General features: G+C 49.6%; 12 protein-coding genes across 12 annotated transcripts, besides 2 other annotated features; all 12 read right to left on the bottom strand.

Annotated features, from left to right (window-relative positions):
- Positions 1-20374: part of a sequence feature (sequence corresponds to BAC RPCI93-27M11) that runs on past both edges of the window.
- Positions 243-1037, bottom strand: Tb927.7.1540 (hypothetical protein, conserved; the record flags this gene model as incomplete). The annotated part of the gene is made up of 1 exon (XM_840685.1): positions 243-1037. The coding sequence occupies one exon, from the start codon at positions 1035-1037 to the stop codon at positions 243-245; it is 795 nt and encodes a 264-aa protein (XP_845778.1).
- On the bottom strand, positions 1437-2801 carry Tb927.7.1530 (hypothetical protein, conserved; the record flags this gene model as incomplete). The annotated part of the gene is made up of 1 exon (XM_840684.1): positions 1437-2801. One exon carries the CDS (start codon positions 2799-2801, stop codon positions 1437-1439), a length of 1365 nt encoding a protein of 454 aa, XP_845777.1.
- On the bottom strand, positions 3224-3514 carry Tb927.7.1520 (hypothetical protein, conserved; the record flags this gene model as incomplete). The annotated part of the gene is made up of 1 exon (XM_840683.1): positions 3224-3514. One exon carries the CDS (start codon positions 3512-3514, stop codon positions 3224-3226), a length of 291 nt encoding a protein of 96 aa, XP_845776.1.
- On the bottom strand, positions 3791-5647 carry Tb927.7.1510 (pseudouridylate synthase I, putative; the record flags this gene model as incomplete). The annotated part of the gene is made up of 1 exon (XM_840682.1): positions 3791-5647. One exon carries the CDS (start codon positions 5645-5647, stop codon positions 3791-3793), a length of 1857 nt encoding a protein of 618 aa, XP_845775.1.
- On the bottom strand, positions 6194-7063 carry Tb927.7.1500 (nucleotide binding protein, putative; the record flags this gene model as incomplete). Its single annotated transcript, XM_840681.1, has 1 exon — positions 6194-7063. One exon carries the CDS (start codon positions 7061-7063, stop codon positions 6194-6196), a length of 870 nt encoding a protein of 289 aa, XP_845774.1.
- Positions 7470-8210, bottom strand: Tb927.7.1490 (hypothetical protein, conserved; the record flags this gene model as incomplete). Its single annotated transcript, XM_840680.1, has 1 exon — positions 7470-8210. The coding sequence occupies one exon, from the start codon at positions 8208-8210 to the stop codon at positions 7470-7472; it is 741 nt and encodes a 246-aa protein (XP_845773.1).
- Positions 8824-10032, bottom strand: Tb927.7.1480 (hypothetical protein, conserved; the record flags this gene model as incomplete). The annotated part of the gene is made up of 1 exon (XM_840679.1): positions 8824-10032. One exon carries the CDS (start codon positions 10030-10032, stop codon positions 8824-8826), a length of 1209 nt encoding a protein of 402 aa, XP_845772.1.
- Tb927.7.1470 (ATPase subunit 9, putative) lies at positions 11023-11376 on the bottom strand (the record flags this gene model as incomplete). Its single annotated transcript, XM_840678.1, has 1 exon — positions 11023-11376. One exon carries the CDS (start codon positions 11374-11376, stop codon positions 11023-11025), a length of 354 nt encoding a protein of 117 aa, XP_845771.1.
- Positions 11483-11514: a microsatellite.
- On the bottom strand, positions 11820-14726 carry Tb927.7.1460 (hypothetical protein, conserved; the record flags this gene model as incomplete). The annotated part of the gene is made up of 1 exon (XM_840677.1): positions 11820-14726. One exon carries the CDS (start codon positions 14724-14726, stop codon positions 11820-11822), a length of 2907 nt encoding a protein of 968 aa, XP_845770.1.
- On the bottom strand, positions 15497-16462 carry Tb927.7.1450 (hypothetical protein, conserved; the record flags this gene model as incomplete). The annotated part of the gene is made up of 1 exon (XM_840676.1): positions 15497-16462. One exon carries the CDS (start codon positions 16460-16462, stop codon positions 15497-15499), a length of 966 nt encoding a protein of 321 aa, XP_845769.1.
- Positions 16963-18429, bottom strand: Tb927.7.1440 (DNA polymerase sigma-like protein; the record flags this gene model as incomplete). Its single annotated transcript, XM_840675.1, has 1 exon — positions 16963-18429. The coding sequence occupies one exon, from the start codon at positions 18427-18429 to the stop codon at positions 16963-16965; it is 1467 nt and encodes a 488-aa protein (XP_845768.1).
- Tb927.7.1430 (hypothetical protein, conserved) lies at positions 18782-20128 on the bottom strand (the record flags this gene model as incomplete). The annotated part of the gene is made up of 1 exon (XM_840674.1): positions 18782-20128. One exon carries the CDS (start codon positions 20126-20128, stop codon positions 18782-18784), a length of 1347 nt encoding a protein of 448 aa, XP_845767.1.

Genomic DNA, 20374 nt, shown 5'->3' with positions numbered 1-20374 from the left:
ATGAACCACACCAGAACGGGAACTTAGTATGGCATAGCGTAGCCAAAAAGGAGACGTAAGACAGAAGAAAAAGGGCCGGCCCAACAATGACTCCACAAAAAAAAATCTGATTACGCAACGTGAGTTACTGTTGCCCAACAGCAATATGCAAATGAAACACTTCGGTGCCACAAGCGGGAACCAAGAAACTGTTGCAGTCCGAATTGCCCAACCACAACAACAACAAAAGTTACTCCCATTCACTATCTGCTAGCAAACAACCTGCGACGACTAATGGGCTGCCTCTGCTCCGTAAGTTTCTTTCCGATCTTCCGTGAATGCGGTGAACGGCGGTACGGAAATTTACTGACGTTTCCTCCCCACAAACCCCGCTTCGCTACCTTTGCCTCATCCATAGCAGCTTGTAGTTTTGTATTTCGAGTCCAGCCGTTATCTATTACCCAAGCCCAGCCGCTGCGAACCATTTCGTCACCTACGTTGACAATGGAATCAGCAGTAAACCCACCGGACAAGGGGGTGAAATAAGATGGCAACGATGACGCAGCACAAGAGTCTATCTCCCTGCCACATGATGCAAAAGCTCGTACATTGTTAAAAAACACTTCTGCAATAACGCCTCCCACGTCATCTACTGAAGCAACAAAACATGATACTCCGGTAGACTGACCCACTGAGAGCAAAAGTATACTCTTCAAATGATCTCTGGCCTCTCGACCATACGGCTGTCTCAAAGTTGGCACCTCCACCGAACGCAGGCGTACGCGAACGAGTTTCCCCTCCGCTGTTGTGCCGTAGAATGTGGTTCCATCAGTCACAAACTTTGGGGACACAAAAAGGTGATATCCAATGGTTTGGTCACTGTCGCTAATCTCCCAGAGAAAAGAAGTCGCCATCGCGAGTACAACAAAGCATCCAGCAAACAACCATGCTTTGGAAGCTATTTTTTCTGCCAAGGAGACCACAGCGACTTTACAGTCCGCAGATTCCCCCTTGTCTGATGGAGACACATCCACATCGGCATATCCTTTCTCGTGCATTACATGTAGGCGGTACCTTGTCCCTTGTTTATATATATGTTCTGTGCGCACAAGCGCCTGTCAGACTGAGAACATATGAACTAGTGCGCGTGAGTGAAGAGCATAAGGGTGCCAACACAACCAACAGGAGTACTGCTTACACGAATCTACGCGTCGATCGCTATCACCAATCGCCAGTGCTAGAAGAAAAAAAAAACGTTCAAAGGATTTAAAAAAAAAACGAAGTGTCAAAAAAAAAAGGACACCCCCACAGTACATACCCACCGCTATCAGACAACGGCCCCATGTGCAACACGACCAACAAACGCAGAGAGGAATGTCAGTGATAAAGAGCACTGAAAAGTATGAAGAAACACAAGCGCATCCCTCAGCCATCTCGTCGTGTCACGTATTGTTAGCTTAAGTACCATCACATAAGCTGGGACACAGACAAGACTCACGCGCGTGAGGAGTGTCGCGTCCGCAGCGCCACGTTAGGCTTAACCTGTTACCGCGCTGCAGCGGAGGCAACTGGTCATTTAACACATCTTCCCTTTTTTCTACGATGCAATGCGTCCAGCAGTACCGTGCCTCGCCAGTTAGCAACAGCAGACTGCATGGTTTCACCAGTACCCCAAGTGGAGCAAAGACATCTGGAGGCCTGTTGTAGCGGCTAAACTCAATCACCGTGTGTGAGCCTAGAGAAACAATTGCTATGTAATCTCCGAAGGCATCGTGGCTGTCCACGTGACGAGCGATCCCCGGAACCAACTTAGATTTCGGATCATCGTAGTTGTAGTAATTTACGGTCAACTGATCAAAATACTCTGGATGCTGCTTCATTGGGTAATTATGAATCTTCACTTCCGAGTCTGTGTTGCATAGTCGCTGCGCCATCCAGTCATAAAATGCTGGCCTAGAATTTACTTGCACACCCTCCGCGCCCACACGGTTAATGCCATAATAGAACCGCCTATTAAAGTGCGCCACATCACGACGTGCAAGGTGCTCCACTTCAAAATGAGAAGCGGCGTCTCCATTCAACTCATTCCAAATTGCATTGTGTTCCGAGTGTGTAATGAAATCAGATACAATATACAGTCCCGGTATTTCACTAACCGCCACGCATTCAACACAACGAACCTTAGCGCCTTTGTAAAAGTAACTAGTGTGCGCAGTGTCACTGGTGAAGGAAGTGCCACTACCCACTTCCTCCATGCTCAGCAAACCAGTTATACTAGGTTGCAACGGGTCATCGCAAACCCTCCCCACACCTATTGTGGGTGGCTGAAATACACGCCTGAGGGTGTGAAGCACGGCATCACCCTTACAACAAAGCAAATACAGGAGTGACATCCCACTGCTGGGAAGCAACCCACCCTTCCACAACATCTCATGAGGTACAGGGATGGCATACACGTAGGCTGTAGGCCCGCCGTTAGTGGTTGCCACTTCGATTAGCCGCGTCTTGAGGGGTTTTAGTCCGTCGCCAAATGAAGTATCACCACAAATAAGAGTGAAGGGAAATTTTGAGCTGTAGAAGAGTTCTATTGATGCGTCGGAGAGAGCGGTGTGGGCGATCAGTTGCTGCCGTAGATAAAAGGGGCCTGAACCGGTTTGCACACCACAGTTTATCGCAATGAGACCAAGGTTCTTGTAACTTCCAGGTGCGACTACGTATTTCTCAATGGGAGAAAGGTGTGTGGCGACCGCAAGGAGATACCTGTGGCAGCGAGAACGTATCTTTGCGAAGTCCCCTAGTGGCTCGGTGTTGTGAGTCTCCATAATGTCACTACTATATTGGTTTTTTTTCCTTCTAACCCTTTATGGTCTCTAGTAAGCTATTGCCAGCGGAGACATCTCTATTTGTTTATGTATTTGAGTTTCACTGGCTAAGGTGGTACATGATCAACTACTCCTTACACAAATAGTCGTTGACAGTCCCTCTCCCACGAGTCCAGTGTACAACACAGACACACGCACCTCCAACGTTATGTGGACGACAGCAATATTTAATGAAAGGGAGAACTGTCAACGTCGATAACCAGTACGCGGCGCGCAAAGAGCACCTGCACACCCTCCTTTTTACCCTCACACACAAATAGTAAATGGTGCATACGTACCGAAAAATTAATAAGGGAGAAACACAACTGAACCAATAGCTTTCATTGATGAATGAACACCTCAAGGCATCTCGACTCTTCCCGCTAACGCTGGCACTTCGTGCACAAACAGATCTCACAAGACTCACAATACCATACGCGTTGCCGTGTTACCGCGTCTTCCCGCCGCAGCACGTTCTCACCACACACATGGCATAGGATTAGTGACTCCCACTGCGTGCGGGGGATGCGGCGGTAAATCTCATTGAGTGTGCCGGCGAAACGGCCGACACGTTTGCACGTGGGACAATTTAGGGGTTTCCGCTGCGCCTGCAGTGCCTCACTGTAGTAATTATGCGACACGTTGGAACGAAATATTTGGTCATCCCCACCCATCACTAATAGCACCAACACCACCACAATTGCTAAGGTAACCCTAGCAATCAGAGGAAGGATTCAGACAATATTGGAAATCAGAGAATATCTGCAAGGGCAACCTACACTTTTGACAAATCAAATGCACTAGTGCATATGAACGGAACTAGAATTAACTTACCGTGAAAGGCACATGCGCCCCCACTACCAAACGACACCGTTAACTGAAAGATGTTAGTTACCCGCTATCATACGAAACTCCGAAGGACGAACACCGCACACGAGGTGCATCCGACGTCACTCGCTTCCGCCGCCATCACCATCACTATGAAAAGCAACTTCCACACCACCGCCGTGCGCGGTACCATCCCACGCTCGTGAGCGGCGCACCCGTTTGTGATGCTCATGCCGCAGACGTTGCTCCTCCTCCAGCGTTGACGCCACGTAGAGCCAACCGTCATCAACCTCCTCCTCCCCTAACGTGTGGGTTTCCCGGCTGAAGGGTGTGCCATCACAACCTTCACACATGCACTCCTCCTTGCGCGCTCTCTTCCGTACTTGCCCTTCATCTACCACACAACCATCACCAGAAGCGCGCTGTTGTTTCACCCCTTCGCAGCCAGTGATGCTTTCCTTTCCATTATCCGTGTCGAGGGGTTTGTTTTTCCCGCACTGGACAGGTTGTTTTACTTGCGACAACCCCCAGTTATGCACGCGTAACGACCGCAGAAAGGTGGTCATTTCTGAGCATGAAGGATGGGGCTCTACAACAGCTGGGTGAAATTCTTTCATTGAGGTAAGGTGAGCATCTTCTTCCTCCCAACAGGGGCGAGTCACACGTCGTTGTGCGTCTATCGCACTAAGAAGCGTACCGAGGGCAGGAACACGGTTCATGTCGAGGTCAATAACATCTGCCGCAATGCTCGTTACCGCAAAAGCGGAAGCAGCTTCTCCGACTTCTCCAGTCCACTCATCTTCCAGCGGACAGAACCGCGTACTCCCACTGCGGCGGACTCTGTTGTCATACGAAGTGTAGAAAGAGTGAAAAAGGTACAAAAACGAGCCGGGTGCCAGCGGACACAACGCGTGCCGCTCAGCAGACAGGGTTTCTTGCATGAGCGACTCCCTCGCACCACGCAGTACAGCGATGATGAGACCAACAATCTTTCGTATCATGTTGAACAGGAATGACCTGCCCTCAATCTGAAACAGAAGGTACGGCAGAAGCGCCGTCTCGGGGAAGGTCCTCTCAGACACTGCTACCACCCTTTCCCCTTCCGCAGCGGTATCACCTTCGAATATCTTCAGCGATTTTGCATATTCTGACCGGGTCGGTCCGATGGTTTCCTGCGGGAACAGAAACAGGCGCGGTGCTATTTCGCATCGCATAACGGTACGCACTGAGGTATTGTCATTGGGCATAACCACCTTCCTGTTCCATCCGTGACCATATCGCTCCCCTGGGGATGCCGAAAAGTTGTGAAAACGGTGGGTCCCCACCACATGATGAGCGAGCAACCCATTCCCCCGAGACACAACGTCTCTCAATGCAGCAAGTAGTTTATCCTCTTCATTTGGGCAGAGGTCGATGAAAGAGCCCCCTTGAGCGCGGCACCGCAGCGTCTCGACAGCCTGTGGGAACTCTGCGTAAAATTCATTCCATGAACTACAGGGTGACAAAAGGGCATACACCGGGATCATATAACGGTATATACGGCTAACGCAACAGAAACGGGGGATGAAATCACCCATAACGGTTGTCACGCGTTCCACACGCACAGTTGAGGGGAGATGTGCGTTTAGAAGCTGTGGGAGTCTGTCACAACCACCGGCAGCTTCAAGTTTGCTGTTCGGCACAAACAAGCAAACGAGATTCCTCACGGCATGCACACCGCGATCCGTACGGCACGAACGAGCAAAATGATGCTCTTCCCCGCTCACACGACCCCGCTGTACGCCATCGACGATACCGGCATCTTTCAACGCTTGAATCAAAACACCCTCAACCGTATGGTGAGTCGGTGCGTGCGCCTGCAACTGCAGTCCTCGGAACGCCGTGCCGCAGTACATCACACAAAGTCCAATATGTGTATGGTCCCTAGGGGCTTTGCGCAAACACGCCCTCCGCGTGTTAAAATTCTTACGCTTAGACATTTCCACCACTGCACTACAGATTCTTCCGTATATACAGTACTTATCTCCACCGCAAATTGAGGAGGCACAGAGTCCATCAAAAGAGTGTTTAACCCGAAGGCAAAGTGCCGATGAAAATTAAAGATATAATTGAGAGCACGGACGTAAACTAGCGAGGCGAAGCAGCAGCAGGAAGCAACAACGTGACAGTCCCCACGCCTAAAACTCGATAAAGTAGTGGTAATGATGCATACGTTCTTCGAGAAGGGTAACTAACCCCCACCTCCCATAGGAAGCAAACGCCTTATCATGACCCAGCCGAGTTATTCAATCCAAGGAGGGAAAGCCACAATAGGGTACAAATCCAGGCTACCACTTTGACCGTATGCACACACGTGTGGTTGAGTGAAGAAAGAAAGTTAACGATGCGCTTGCTGGGTAAAAATAAGGAAACAACACAACGCCCATCCTTGCAGCAGACTCCGCTTTACAAACCTCTCTTAATACTCATATCCGATATCCCTTCATTCACAGCAGCCTTCTGCACTCTCCCCACCACCACAACCCTTAATGACGTTGTTGCAGTTGCGCTGATTTCTCCACCTGCTTCAGTATGGCATCGATAACACCAGTCACCGCGGCGACAGTTTTGCGCACCGTGGGGGAGTTAGCATCTGTCGCGGTCGTTACAAAGCACTGGCCCTTGTCTTCCGCTAGGGAAAGTGTTGGATCGATTGGTATTGCGCCAAGGAATTCCACTTCATACATCTCTGCAAGTTTCTTCCCACCGCCTTTGGAAAAAATGTCGGTACAATGGGCGCAATGGGGGCACACGAACCCTGACATGTTTTCCACAACCCCAAGGCATCTCAGCTCCAACTTGTGACAAAGAGAAAGCTCCTTCTTCACATCGTCAGTTGCCACATCCTGAGGTGTTGTGACGATCACAGCTCCTGCCGTATTGAAGGGTTTCAACACCTCGCACAACGTGAGATGTTCATCGCTAGTCCCTGGTGGGGTGTCAATAATGAGGTAATCGAGTGCGCCCCAGTGCACGTCAGTGACGAATTGACGGATCATCGCATCCTTCTTCGGACCGCGCCAAACAACGGCGTCATTCTCGCTCGGTAGCAAAAATGCTATGGACATTATTTTGACGTTACCCGTCGCAGACGCCGCAGTGTCTGCCTCGTGCTGTTCGTGGAACAGCGAAACGGGCTCCCATCCCGCGTCCCCGCGATACACATCCTTTCCAGTAACACCACATATCGTTGGAACACTAGGACCACAAATGTCAACATCCAGCAGTCCAACCTTCTTCCCATGTACATTAGCCAGAGCAAGGGCGAGTTGACACGCCACCGTAGATTTCCCGACGCCGCCTTTGCCACTCAACACAAGAATTATGTGATTCACATCCGAAAGGGAGGTGGCCATCAGTCGTCTGTGCGCCCGCTCTCAAACCGTCCCTTCCTTTCTTTTCGTGGAAACCCGTAACCCGCTCTTTAAGAAAAAAAAAGTGTGATAAACAAGTGCCACCTTTCCCAAGAACGGATAAACCAAGAGCAATGATAGGAAACGAGAGGTACGAAAGTGAGCAAATTCTCCAACACAAAACGAAAAAAATTAAATGAGAACCAGTGCCTCGTTTCACCCGTCACCCACACAACGTGTTCCTCCGAATGTTTGCCCCTTGGAATTATCTGTGTCACGTCCAGTCACGCGCCCAGATGAATGTAAGGCGCAATTTCACCTGTCACAAACTCTCGCAATGCTGCCGCATTGCCCGAAGAAATGAGGAGGTTGCGCAATGTTTCCCTCCCCTCCGCAACTACCTTCGCCTTTACAGCTCCTCTTTGATCTCCTTCGCTATACTCTCTTCACCCTCCTCCTGCTTATTCGCAATGTCTTGCACCAATTGCCACGCCTCCTGTAGCTGCCGGCCGAACGCCACCGGGTTTGTCAAGTCAAGCACAAAATGATGTACCTCCTGACCTTCAGCTGACAGTCGATGTAACTCCCGCTCTGAGCGACTACGCAGATGCTGGAGAACACTCGAAATGCCGTTCACACCGCTGACGTATATCGCCACCGCTACAACGAGAGTAACACCAACAAAGGCATATAGTGTCCCCCACATCAGCGCACGCCAGGCAAGCAACATGTGCTCGGCTGATGGAGCCGGCACTCGGTCCATTGCCTCAGGGCCGCCGTAACGTTCCTCATCCATAATTTCCTCCGGTGTATCGCAATCCGGCCACAGAGGCGGCCCGCACACAGTGGCAGGGCAACTTCCGCAACTCTCGGTGTGCAACGGTCGCTTGATGTACCGTGACTCCAAAAACTTTGCGGAAGGTAACTGTTCTTGCAACTCCTCGTGTGTTGCAATCATTTCTGAAACCTCCCGAGCTGAGGGAATATTAGACTCATTCACTTGATCGGACCGCAGCTTGAACGGTATCCTGCTCGTAAATGATTTACAAGTGTTAGTGCTGGCACTGGTACTCGTCCTACGCCTTGCGCAGCGCTGCCACGGATCTGCCACCACTAACTGCAACGCCACGCCAGGCGCACACGGTCTCATCAAACCAGCACTTCATATAACGCCGTGACAACAACAAAGAAAAGGTGGATGGGAAGGACGCCTGCCAATAAAATCACAAAAGGGAGGTCACAAGATAGTTGAAGACGAAATAGAAACCACCATCAAAACACAAGAAGCGGAAGAAGGACATGAAACTGAGCGTTGGATACGGTTAGGTCAACGTGCGTCAGGTAAAGTGCTCTCGCAAAACCACGAGCACCGGAGTTGCACGTCCGTGACCGTGCAGTGAGAATCCCCGCAAGAAAAAACCGGTGACCCACTTCGACGCTAACAATCAGGGACCAGCCAGAGGGAAATTTACACGATACAAAAAGAAAAAAAATAGTAATAATCACGAAGAAAAGGGATTGACCTCCATTCATTGTAACTTCATAAAAGGAGTGAGAGATAAAATGCGGTCATCAACGAAAGAAGGGGGAGGGAATACAATAGACAACAAAGAGGCAGAGCACCACTGATTCTCCTCAATAGCTCCTCCGCTGCAGCCGCGTGCTGATAAAATGCAACCTTCCCCACACACACACCTTGCACACACAACCATTTGGTGTATGAACGAATCGAGCGCAACATACCGAAAGTTACGCTTACGCGATCACAGTCCCTCCACAAGAAGCCGAGCCATCTCCGCCACACCACCACTGGACAGCGTAAAGCAGTCCACCCATTGAGATTCCCCTGGTAAATTACCTATAGTGCTGAAGTAATCATTGTACGGAAGAATAATCGTCCGGGCACTAAGGCGCCTTCCATGGGAGCCCACCATTCTTTCTAACTCTCCATTCACACTTTTATACAAAGTTAACCGCCGCGTATGAGCCGTGCAGTTCATGGTGCAGCGTGGCAGTCCATCACCAACGTCACATGACCTTGTCCGCCCATTTTCTGCAGCTCTTCCATCAGTGGCACTGTTGTTATGAACTGGAAACCCAACTGGAACACCCACATACCACACAGTCCCCAACATGCCAGTGTATCTCCTCTTCCCACGCAAAAATCGGCTAATGGTCCGTCGGATGTGCGCTTGCACTTCCATCAGCTGTAGCGCAGCATGTCGCGTGTCACTTTCATTATTACTCCACACTCCACCTCTTCCAGGAGTACCGACGACAATGAAGATAAGGTGGGCGAACATACAAGAACTCGCCCCAGGTTCGTTGGGCTGCTGACGTCGCTTGAGGAGTTCCTCCAGTGCGCTCCGTATTCCTGGCATACTTTTACCGCCGTCATCAAAGGGTATGGCAGCCTTAACTTCCTCCAGCAAGTTCACAGAGCCAGGAACCAGCACGCTATCATGGCTGTGAAAAACCTTGAAGGTGCTCTCACTATTCAAGCACGGAGTGGAATTGTCAACAGTCAGTCCAATTTCCTTTCGAAGAGCCTCAAGCACAGGCACCCTAAAAATACCACTACTTCTGTTGCCCACGATCTTATCGCCAATGGAACCCCTCAGAGCATTTGACAAAAGCGGGGCTAGTGGAATGCGCTCGATATTTTCCCCTCCAGACCCACCAGCAGCAATGGGAGCACCAACTTCGACGACGTGAAGCAGTAATTCAGCGAACTTACGGTCCTCACAACTACAGCGCCTCAGTTCTCTCATAACTGTTGTAGGGAGCACCAAATCGTCGCAGAACGAACTTTGGGGTTCGCGCCTGCATGTTCTATAACCATTATCCGAGCATTTGTAGGTGAATCCATTATTACACTTGAGCATGTCGGCAGTGCAGCAAATTAAAAAGACAGCAACGACTAACAATGCCTCTATCCAACGCGTCAACCACGGAGCCTCATTTACAACCATGGTAACGGCGTCGTTGTGTGATACTATGATGAACTGTTATTACTATGGTTGTATTTCTTCCTGGATAACTTTCCAGAACGAGAAAGAACAATGTGGCACCACTGCAAGTCCCAGAATGGGGACGCTCACTTCCACAACTTGCGGAGTAATCACTCCGACCGAAACTTGCCGCGAAAGAGGGAATGGTGTTCCTTCCCTCGTCTGTATTCTTCCCTCTTGATAACAATTCTGACGAGTGTCGCACAACAGTAAGAATGAGAGCACAAAGGTGTACCCTCGCTGAAGAGGCTTTGTAAGTTACGTAAGAAGGAAAGAAGGAAATTTTAAAATATATATATGTTGAATAGTGAAGGGAAGAAGAGGATTGTATCGAACGTAAAAAAGGGGGTAAGCACTCAAAAACATACGGCTGCGCATGCATATACGGCGACAAGTAATAATTCATGCAACTCACAAAAACAGCCGCTTCTGTGGCGATTACAAAAATGTTTCTCTTCTTCCGTTGATGTCACCACAAATGAGGATGAGAGGAAAAAGAGAAACAAAAATGCGTTCGGTTATCTCCTTCTTCCAATACTACCAGAAATGAGTCAAGATACAAACACACACCTCCCTTACCCCAACAGGGTGAAAACACCCGTGCACAGCCGCTACCAAGACCTCCTCACAGCGTATGCCGCCATCTCAAATGGTACTAATACTCCCCTAATAATATTAAAAAGATGTTTATGAGCGTCCGCCCCACGGCCTCCTTACGTCGAGCATGTGTGTCTGTGGGCGTGGGGCCCCATCCCCACACTTAAAGCATTTGGTAGGATCCACACAACCACACACACGCACATAAACAAACAAAAACAAGAAAATCGCGTCTTTGGAGGTGCGAATAAGAAGCACAAACATCAGAGCCCACACCCTAACCTTAACCTTACAGGTATTAATCATCCACCCTTCTCTACATTCCTCAAAAATCAGAGAGGCTGTATAACTCTTTTACGAGAAGAGCATCAAGAACGCAAGCATGAGGGCGAATAGACCAATAGCTTCCGTGAGTGCGAATCCAAGAATGGCATAGTTGAAAAGCATCTTCGTCAAGTTGGGCTGCCGAGCACAAGCAACCAACAGGTTACCGAAAATTGTTCCGATGCCAAGACCCACACCGGCGAGGGCAATTGCGGCAAGACCTGTCCCAACGTAGTGCAGGCCCTGCACGGATATGGCCACTGTTGAAGCCTGACGAGTAGCAGCACTACACATCGGACTGGCGACCTTCATGGGTACCGCAATTGGTGTTATGGCCGCGGTGGTGCGGCGAACAGAAGACTGAATGGCAAGGCGGCGCATCATTTTTTTTTGTTTTTAAATCCAATATAAATGCGGTTGTTTACTCAATTTTTTCTTTTAAGGCACTTACTGCTCGAAAAGGAAACAGGAGAATCTATAAGAAAGTGTAAAAAGCAAAAAACGAAAAGAAAAGAAAAGAAACTGTGGTGGGTGTGTCTACAACGTGGAAAAAGAAAAAGCAAAGAAAGATTAAACAGGAAAGTATGATTTCATAGTAACGGTAAATGTGTTTGTTATTTGAACTTGACTATTTCGTGTTCATGCGCAAGTACGTGTTACTTCCCGCACCCACAACAGGTCACATTGCACCTCGCACCACAATAATGGCTCGGCAAACACGCATGAGGGATATAAGAGGTTAAAGACCGTTAGCTATTACCGGGTAGTATCTTTCTTTCGCATCCTTTGTGCTGTAGAGTTTACTTGCGCGTCCACGTTCGATACAACTAAGAAATCGTGCATACGTCAAACAATCTGCACAAGCGAATGACGTGCGGCGAAGCACCGATCAATGCTGTGTCACCGAATAATTCCATCAACATTTCGGTCGGATCACGCACCAACTCTCCAGCCTCATCCGTATCCGCACCTCGCTCCTGCATGGATGATGGAGGCAGTAGAGTCCCTTCAACTACTTTCCGTGCCATAGCCCTATCATCTTCCCCGATGAGCTGGAGGAGTACCGTGTGTTGTGCACTGAGTGAGTGTTGCAACAGACGCACAAGTTGTTCTGTCACGAATGGGCCCGGGGAGACGTCAAAAAGTAATACAATCCATTCCACGAAAGAATTTGCATTCGGGTGGTGTAAAAGGACCTTTGCCACCGTGTCGAGAAGTATAACTTCCCAATTTTCACAATCACCATAAGTCAAGAAACCCCATGCGAGAAGGAGTGCTAGTTGTTCACTGAAGGACTCGGAGTGCACAGACTTGATGCTGAGAAACTTGTGGAGGGCTAAACTCAGCAAGTGGCAACGCAACGTCACCTCCCCACGCCGCAGCATCACCGCCAGGAGAGCAAAGTACGCGCTAGCAACATCACTGCTGCAAGTTTGTGTGAGCTCTGCCATAGCGTGATCCACCAACGCGACACTGATGTGCTTCGCTGGTTCTGGACATAACAACAGAATCGAATATACGCAACGGACCACAATGTGCCGTGAGGATATCTCACGAGTCATATTATCCAAACAGAAAAGCAGAGCATCGTTCGTTTCCGGTAACCACGACCGTGCAGCGCAGCACATGGACAGCAGCAGTTCCCATGCCTGTTCATCGGCCCATAGAGCCAAGCGGCTCCCAGGTTCAGTGCAGGGAAGAACAATTGCTCTGAATAGTGACCACACACGTTCTTCAAGTTCCGGTGCGGCAATAGTTACGCAACTATGAACACATTCCAAAAGTAAACCTATACAACGACCCTGCAAAGACACATCGTCATCGCTTTCCTCATCCCCGTCGTCGTTCCCGCCGCTGTGATCGGCTTCCCCGTCAGGGGTGCGTTGCGCGCCACTTATCGCCCTGTACACGGCAGGGAGCATCATGTCCAACAATAGTTCCCCACTACCAACATGAAGAAGTTTTCGAGCTATCAAACCCTGAACAAGACCTGCTAGTTGTTCGATTGTGGCAGGGGCACTTAACTGCGGCAGAAGGTTTTGAATGGCACACAGTGTGCCTTGTACGCATTCAGCTGGGACATCCTCAATGCTGAAATTCAAATCCAAAATAAAATGCCCGATTGCCTGCAGTGCACAAAGTTGCAAAACCACATGGGTGGGGGCTCTGAGTAGTGAAGTAAGGGCTCTGTGCACCTCACTCCGAGCCACAGAGCCCTTTACGGATTCACACCACATCCCAACAACCCACACCACTCGCCGAAGCACGAATGGGGAGGGATAAATTTGGTCACCAACTGTGCTAGTTGCAGCAGCGGTTATTATAGGGAGGAGTTTCGCCGCCAGAAAGTTCATGAAGCTGGCAGAGTACGGCCCGTCAGCCATGGTGTAACAACAAATACCAATAACATGGAGCGCTGCCGTCACTTCTTCCACACCACCTCTGTCGAGCAAGGTATTTGCAACCTCCCATGTTAAGCGTAAACTGCTTTCGGAGCAGTGTGTGGAACCTGTGAGAGCTAGCAACAGCTCCTCCGCACATGACGATACGTGTTCTGTATCATCTATCAACCTTTCTAACTCAGCAGCGTGATGCTCCGGACTCAAGTCCCACGCGCGAAGAACTGCATCACCTGTTGCATCTGCAAGAAAATAGGTAATACGATCGATTACGCGACTCAGGAGCTGTGGTGCGTTGGCCAGTGCAATTACGCAATTCGCTACGAACGGCTGTGAATCCTCCACCGTTAAGAGAGCCTTAAAGGTCAGTAGAGCACGGCAAACAAGCTTCTCCGTCACCACCGTTCCAATCGGACTTTCGATGATGGCGACCAACAGTGCAAGTAGTGACCTATCTTCCATGTCACCGTTCCCTTGGGAAATAAAAAATGCAGGAGGAAGACCATCCATCTTGCTCGGGAAGACACTCAACATCTTCAACTGTACTTTTATTGCGTACTCCATCAGTCGCTGTCCTCGTTCCACACGTTCCGTGGGTTGTCCGGTGACGGAAACGGAGTGCGCCAATCGCCAGGTAATGTCCAAGAGGTGTGGATAGAACCCAGCATCAAACACACCAGAGCCAAACACACGCAATACACACTTCATCATGTACAATAGTGGCATATAGCACGTCACATAATCCCACGTCGCACTTGACACGAAGACGCTGGACATGACTGGTACGAGTGAAGCACACAACCTCGGAAAAACACCACCAACTCGTTTACCTTCCATTTCCTTCAACACAACGTGGAGTACAAGAAGATATTGCGTTGCCAAACCTATTAAAGTGGGGCTTAGGTTGTTCACTGCATGCACCACCGATTCCCCAATCATTTTACCCGCATGCTCTAATGGTGGAGGCAACGCCCCAGGCTCACCGCGTGCATTGCACCGCTTAAGCATGAGTCCCAAGAGCAGTGCGACCTTCCGCGCGAGTGTCACCGATGGTAGGGGCTCACTACAAAGAAGCAAATGCAGGTAGCGGTTTATCATGACTACTTGTAGATCTTTAGGGACACTATGTTGCCATGACTGCTCAACAAATTGAACCACCGTCGATGCGAGAAAGAAACGTGTAGTCGTATCTACCGCAGTGGAGGATATGCCATCCCACGTAAGCATGAGGAAAGCTTGCGGATCACTTTCCTGCATCTGGCGCAGCTGTGCATCGGCTTTTTTGCGCTCGTCATTATTGTTGGACGTACGGAGGACCTCCAACACCACGTCCATCTTGATGACAAATACACTGTGTCAAATTATAGGAGAATATAAGGAAGGAAGTTCAAGTGGAAGCCAGGAAAAGGGGGCACTCACATACGGGAAGGGGGTCTTGCCACATACATTACGATCTGTGCGCATACGGACACGTGCGAGTTACACACGATTTCTCGTCATACCCGATTGACCAAAATTTTGGCAACAACCCCACGATCAAAGAACAAAAAAAGAGAGAAAAGAAAACTCATTCTACCACGTGGGTTGACACGGTGACACGACCCATTTCTGGCCGTGAAGGGGAAACCGCAGCCGCCATTACATAGTGTCTGCCTTGCACGTCCTGTGACAGCTATCCAAAACTTCAAGGTTTTATCACGATAGTTTGAGGGCCAACCTTCCGGGTAATGAAGTAAACACGAACGGGCGTGCGGGAGGCCGCTCTCTGAACCACTACGGAAGCTGCGTGGAATCAGATCACCACCATTTACATTTGTGCTGAGGGACTGCACCTGATCATAGTAAAATTTCAGATAACTTCCCTTCCACGAAACCTTGCATGTCACAGTTGATTAGAGAAGTGGAAGCTTTCGTACAGCTTTTAGGGCGAATATCCCCAGCAACGATCCACTAAAACAACATTGGTGACGTTCCGCGTAAAAAGTCTTAGAGCATGTGTTATATCTCGCTCGCCGCATAGCCATTGAGAAGCTGTACCAAGGGTACTGTCCGCACAGCACGGCATACGCGCAGGCACCGGTGGAGACGAATAGAGAAGTTTCGCGTCATAGAAAGTTGCCGATGCAATCATCTATCTGTTGCGTTAGACGCGTCATCATATCCTGTGACTGAACGTCGAGCGGCAAAAAACCAATTAACCCATAACCATCCACAACCTCCATTACAGCCTTGCTGTAGCGATACAAGTGACCGCCGTCCTTCTCCAGGTCAATAGCCTCCACCTCCATGTCGTCCCTCGCCGCCGCACTCGGTTCGTCGCGAGCATCCAACTTCTCCGCTCCAGTGGGATACAACTTCGCAAGCCGCTGATTGCGACGGCGTTGCCGAAGTTGCTTCTTCCACAATCTGTCGAAGTCCTCTGCCATAAAGCTTGAGGCGCGAAGATAAGCCTCTCCTTCCTCGGAGTCCTCTACCGAGAGGGTATCCCATTTGCTAAACACGTTAATATGCGGCAGTTCGTGGTCAATCATCGTTGTGATGCTAAGCAAGCAACTTGAAACGTAAGTAGAAATGTCGCGTGTTGAAACACTGGCGTCTACGAGATGCACAGTGCAGAGAGTACAGCAAAGTCGCTTCTGCAGTGCACGGAAAAGTGTATGCATAACAGGAGAACCTAAATAGAACTCCACTTGCCCAGGGCAGTCGATAATCAGATATGGAGGGCGGGGGTGAACGGAGCCCCCACCAGTGATGACCACGTCACGCAAACGGCGGTCAACGGCTTCCTCAACCTTTTGTATTATCCAGTCGATGCGACGCTCCATGAGAGCGGCACAAAACAAGTAGCTACCGTTGGGTCCAAGTTCCTCCGTTTCCATGACACGCACATGCGAGACAACCTCACGTATATCGACATCGCAAGGGTAAGGAAAGATATCCTCATTGGCCGGGTCCAGGTTCAGCAGTACTACGGGTCGTGTGGGTTCATAAACGCTGAGAAACTGCCGTTTTCCCTCGCAGTACGTTGTTTTGCCACTTCCGGGTGGGCCGCAGACCAGCTCTCCGAACATAAAATCTAAAGAGGTCCCTAATCCTCGTACCTTTTCTCCTTCTATATTAGGGAGACTGCGTGGCAGGTGAAGTGAAATTTACAAATTGTCACCACGTGTAGAGAATGGGTAAATCGATATAGGGCGCACCCATAACGGATGTGCATTGGGTCGCCAGTTTATCTGGAGGACAGGAAAGTATCGACCGTTAGGGGAGCTCGAAGGTGGGAGCTGAGTGAACACAACCCAAGCACAGCGAGTTAAGGCAGTGAAGCCATCCATGCCATAAAAGATGTAACACGGAGATGCGCGCATACAGAGTATAGTGGCTCCCTCTTTCTCGGTAGCACCCGAAGATGGTTGACATTTGTCTGCATTTGGAGGGTAAAGCGCATTTCCCCGGAACCAAGTACGCTCCCAAGAATCCAGTTACCGTGGACGGAAGAGTTCTTCATTCCCACATGAATACAACAATCTCCTTCGTCGACAATTCAACCACTGAACGTGTCTCTTCATTTTCTTTACACCCCAATGGGATTTCCTACGTACATGTTTGTCAATTCATCCCACTGGTGCTGCGCCGTTGCGCCTCCAACGTAGGCACGAGCGTCCTGCCGGTGTTTCCACATTGCCTTGCCTCTGCTCAAGGCTTTCTGCGAAACACCAAATACTCTACCAAGAGTCCTCTCGATCAAACACGCGGTAACATTGGGTTTAAGAAGTGGTAAAAGGTCTCTATATGCCTCACGCAGATTCGGCACGACACGGGAATCGAACAGTGTCGCAGATGAAGCACAATTGGCACCGGGTTTCAGTGGGTTCACAATAAACAGTTCCGTTGACGTCTTTGTGAACGTGCAGCCCTTAGCATAGTCAATTCCCTCCTTCAAATAGTCAAATTGTGTGCCGTAGTATTTCAGAAGAGCAACAAATTGGGTGGCATAGTTATTCCCTGACTCACCAGTGCATTCCTTTGGTGCCTCCTCCCGCAGAAACCACAGAACCATAATAGATACGGGAAAAGACCCGAGGCCATTTTTACTGGGATCGTTAAGCTCCCACTTGTCAAGCAGAGCCTTCAGTAACATGATGAGCCCCCGAGCTCGACGGAATTCTTCTCTTCTGAACTCATCACGTAGAAAAGCTGTGGTTTTCAGACCATCGCTCTGGAATGAGACATCAACTGCTTTCCCACAGGAATGGACAGCCTTAACAAGTGGCACACGGGCGTGTGGAATACAAACGATTCTACAGAAGGAATTTGAAGACCGCATGCTCTTCGCCACAGTCCGCAGTGCCAACGAGTAATTTCTTTGCCGCTCTCTTTTAAATTCTGGTGGATCACTCAAACTTGCAAAGAGAGACTCTGTCACCATACCACAACTTCCGCCGTATTCATAGTTCCTCCGGAACATATTGGAGTTGTTCGTTCTGCCGGCAACATGTGGTATCACTGAAACGGCCGCAAAATCCATGTCACTGCTTGGAATACAAAGGCCTGTAGACCAACTACCGAAAAGTGCTACTTGCAAGCCGACGTTGTATAGAGTTTGTGCTACATCATGCATAACCAATCTCGCCTTGCGGTGCGCTTCCTCATCGGGAGCAACTGCTGCCAAGAAAGAAAGCAATCCTTCATCAAAAGTATGGATACCTTCCGAGTCAAATGGCATGTTGCTACTTCCTAACGGTTCCGTCTTGGGGCACAGCGTACTCATCTTGGACTTGTGGCGTAGCCTTCGATCCTCCGCATTGTTGTCACCTGTACGGTGCCGTTTGAGCCCACCTTCTCTCGTCCACGCGCAATCAGCAGGGTTATAGCCCCGATTCCAGGAGGGATTCACCACTGCTGTTTGCTGGGCTCCATCCACGGTTAACATCTGCGTTCCTTCGACATAAGTGGCAGGAACGTTGGCAGACCACCTTTTTACGCGGGACCAGCCATTGCCGCTCCTTTTACTGCTTCTCCCTCCGTCGCTTGCGCTCATTTGCAGATTTCAAACCTCCTTTTTTTCTTATTTTTTTTTCCATACAAGTAGCGAGTCAGTGTTATTTAGACAAGGGGGAAGGGAGAAACAGATGCTAAGGAACAATCAACCATGAAGTTAAGATGAACGGTCATCACAAACCAAACATGGCACTGCAACACAGGGCGAACGTCACGCCAGTGTGAGTACTGACGAAAGGAATATTCCACCGCGGTGTACCTTCTAACAAAAGATCTGAAATTCTGTTTTGTGTCAGGCTCACTGGTCTAAACTATACATTTGAAAGAGACAACAGGGTGAACGCTCCCCTCAATGTAACTCCACGTTACGCGAACGGTGTTGGTACATCATATCATGCTCGAGAGGATGATGTGCGCTGACACTCCGCATTTTTGCGAGCAAGGCGCTCCTCCAATAGTGTGTCAATCTTTTTCTGGACTGTGCGGTTGATTTTATTCCCATGGAGCACAAGTGACATCATGCGGAAATTGCGTTGAGTTGCCTCGATCAAATTGCTTGCGCTCCACTCCCCAATCTCATTAGCAGATAGATTTAACGACGAAATCGACACGCCGTTCAAAATGCTGTTCGCAAGCGAAGCAGATGCCTCATCGTCCAGCTTATTGTCACTCAGGTTCACGTCGGTAATGGTAGAGCTTGTGCCAATGAGGTTCGCGATACGCATCCCGCCAATCGGCCCAAGTTGGCACGAGCTGAGGTCCAAATGGGAGAGAACGGTCACCTGGGACAAAATAAGTGCCTGGGATATATCCTCACCTCCAATGCTGTCAAGAGGATTTCCAGCAAGACAGAGAGACCGAAGCACGCTGTTTTGTGCTAAACCATCTTGTGCAAAGACACGGACGGCTGCCGCTGTTAGGGTGTTTAGCCGAATATCTAAGCGCTCCAGCGAAGTGTTTTCACGCAACATGGCGGCAAGATCAGCGGCTACGGCATCGGTGGCGTGGTTGTTTCCAAGTGTGAGCTGCTTAATAGAACGATTCTTTTTAACCGCCGCTAGAATCTCGGAAACGCCTTCTGGTCCGAGACGGTTTCCGTACAATTGCACACACTCCAACACACATTCAGGTCCCTCTATAAGTTTGGCAATGGGCTTCGCACCACCCGGTCCAATTTCGTTCAGCGAGATGTCAAGGGAAGTGAGATATGTGTTCTTCTCTAACTTTCGAGCCAGAAGGGCAGCGCCCTCCGGTCCAAGTTTGTTGGATCCAAGCCCAAGGCGCTTCAAACTGGTGGACACAGCAACCGCCTTGAGCAGCTTGTGCACACAACGGGGAGTGAGGCCATTACCACGTAAATCAAGCAGCCGCAAATTCACTGAAATACTCACTATGTTGGAGAGTGCGTCGCAACCTTCTCTCCCAACATCGTTGAAACACAACAGCAAATCCTGGACACCCGACATGTTCATCGCCGTCACGACTTTCTGCGCCCCCTGCGGACCAAGATCGTTGTCTGAGAGGTGAACAACTTTCACGAGCGCTCCGGCATCTCCTTCCGCGATAAGACGGCATATACCATCCAAATCTTTGGAAGTTAATCTCTTCCAAGAAACTTCAATCTTCAAGTCCTGGGAGGAATCATTGTCAAAGACCGTTGCCAAGGAAGCACCTGGCTTGATTGTATGTCTGTGATTCCCCCTTAGACCACATATCCTATTTATGCGGTCCGCGAGCATGATGGTTCAGACAGCTCGGAGGCTAAGGCGATGAACCCACTACTCAGCGACTCCAAGGGGCAGCTCGTTTACCCTACAAATAAGGTTACTAAAAAAAACAAATTGGGAATACAAAGAGAGAAATATATACACATGTGCATCCCTCCCCTCCCCCCCAAAAAAAACAACTAAGCAAGGGAAAGGAAAGTGGAAGTCAACCCCCCTTTTCGTGCTTCATCTTTTTGCTCCTCTTTCAGTAAATTGTGA

This window comes from Trypanosoma brucei, chromosome 7 (assembly GCF_000002445.2).
Source record: "Trypanosoma brucei brucei TREU927 chromosome 7, complete sequence".
Classification (NCBI taxonomy): Eukaryota; Euglenozoa; class Kinetoplastea; order Trypanosomatida; family Trypanosomatidae; genus Trypanosoma; species Trypanosoma brucei.
The sequence above is the reverse complement of the archived record's forward strand: the minus strand, read 5'-3'. Positions and strand labels throughout refer to the sequence as shown.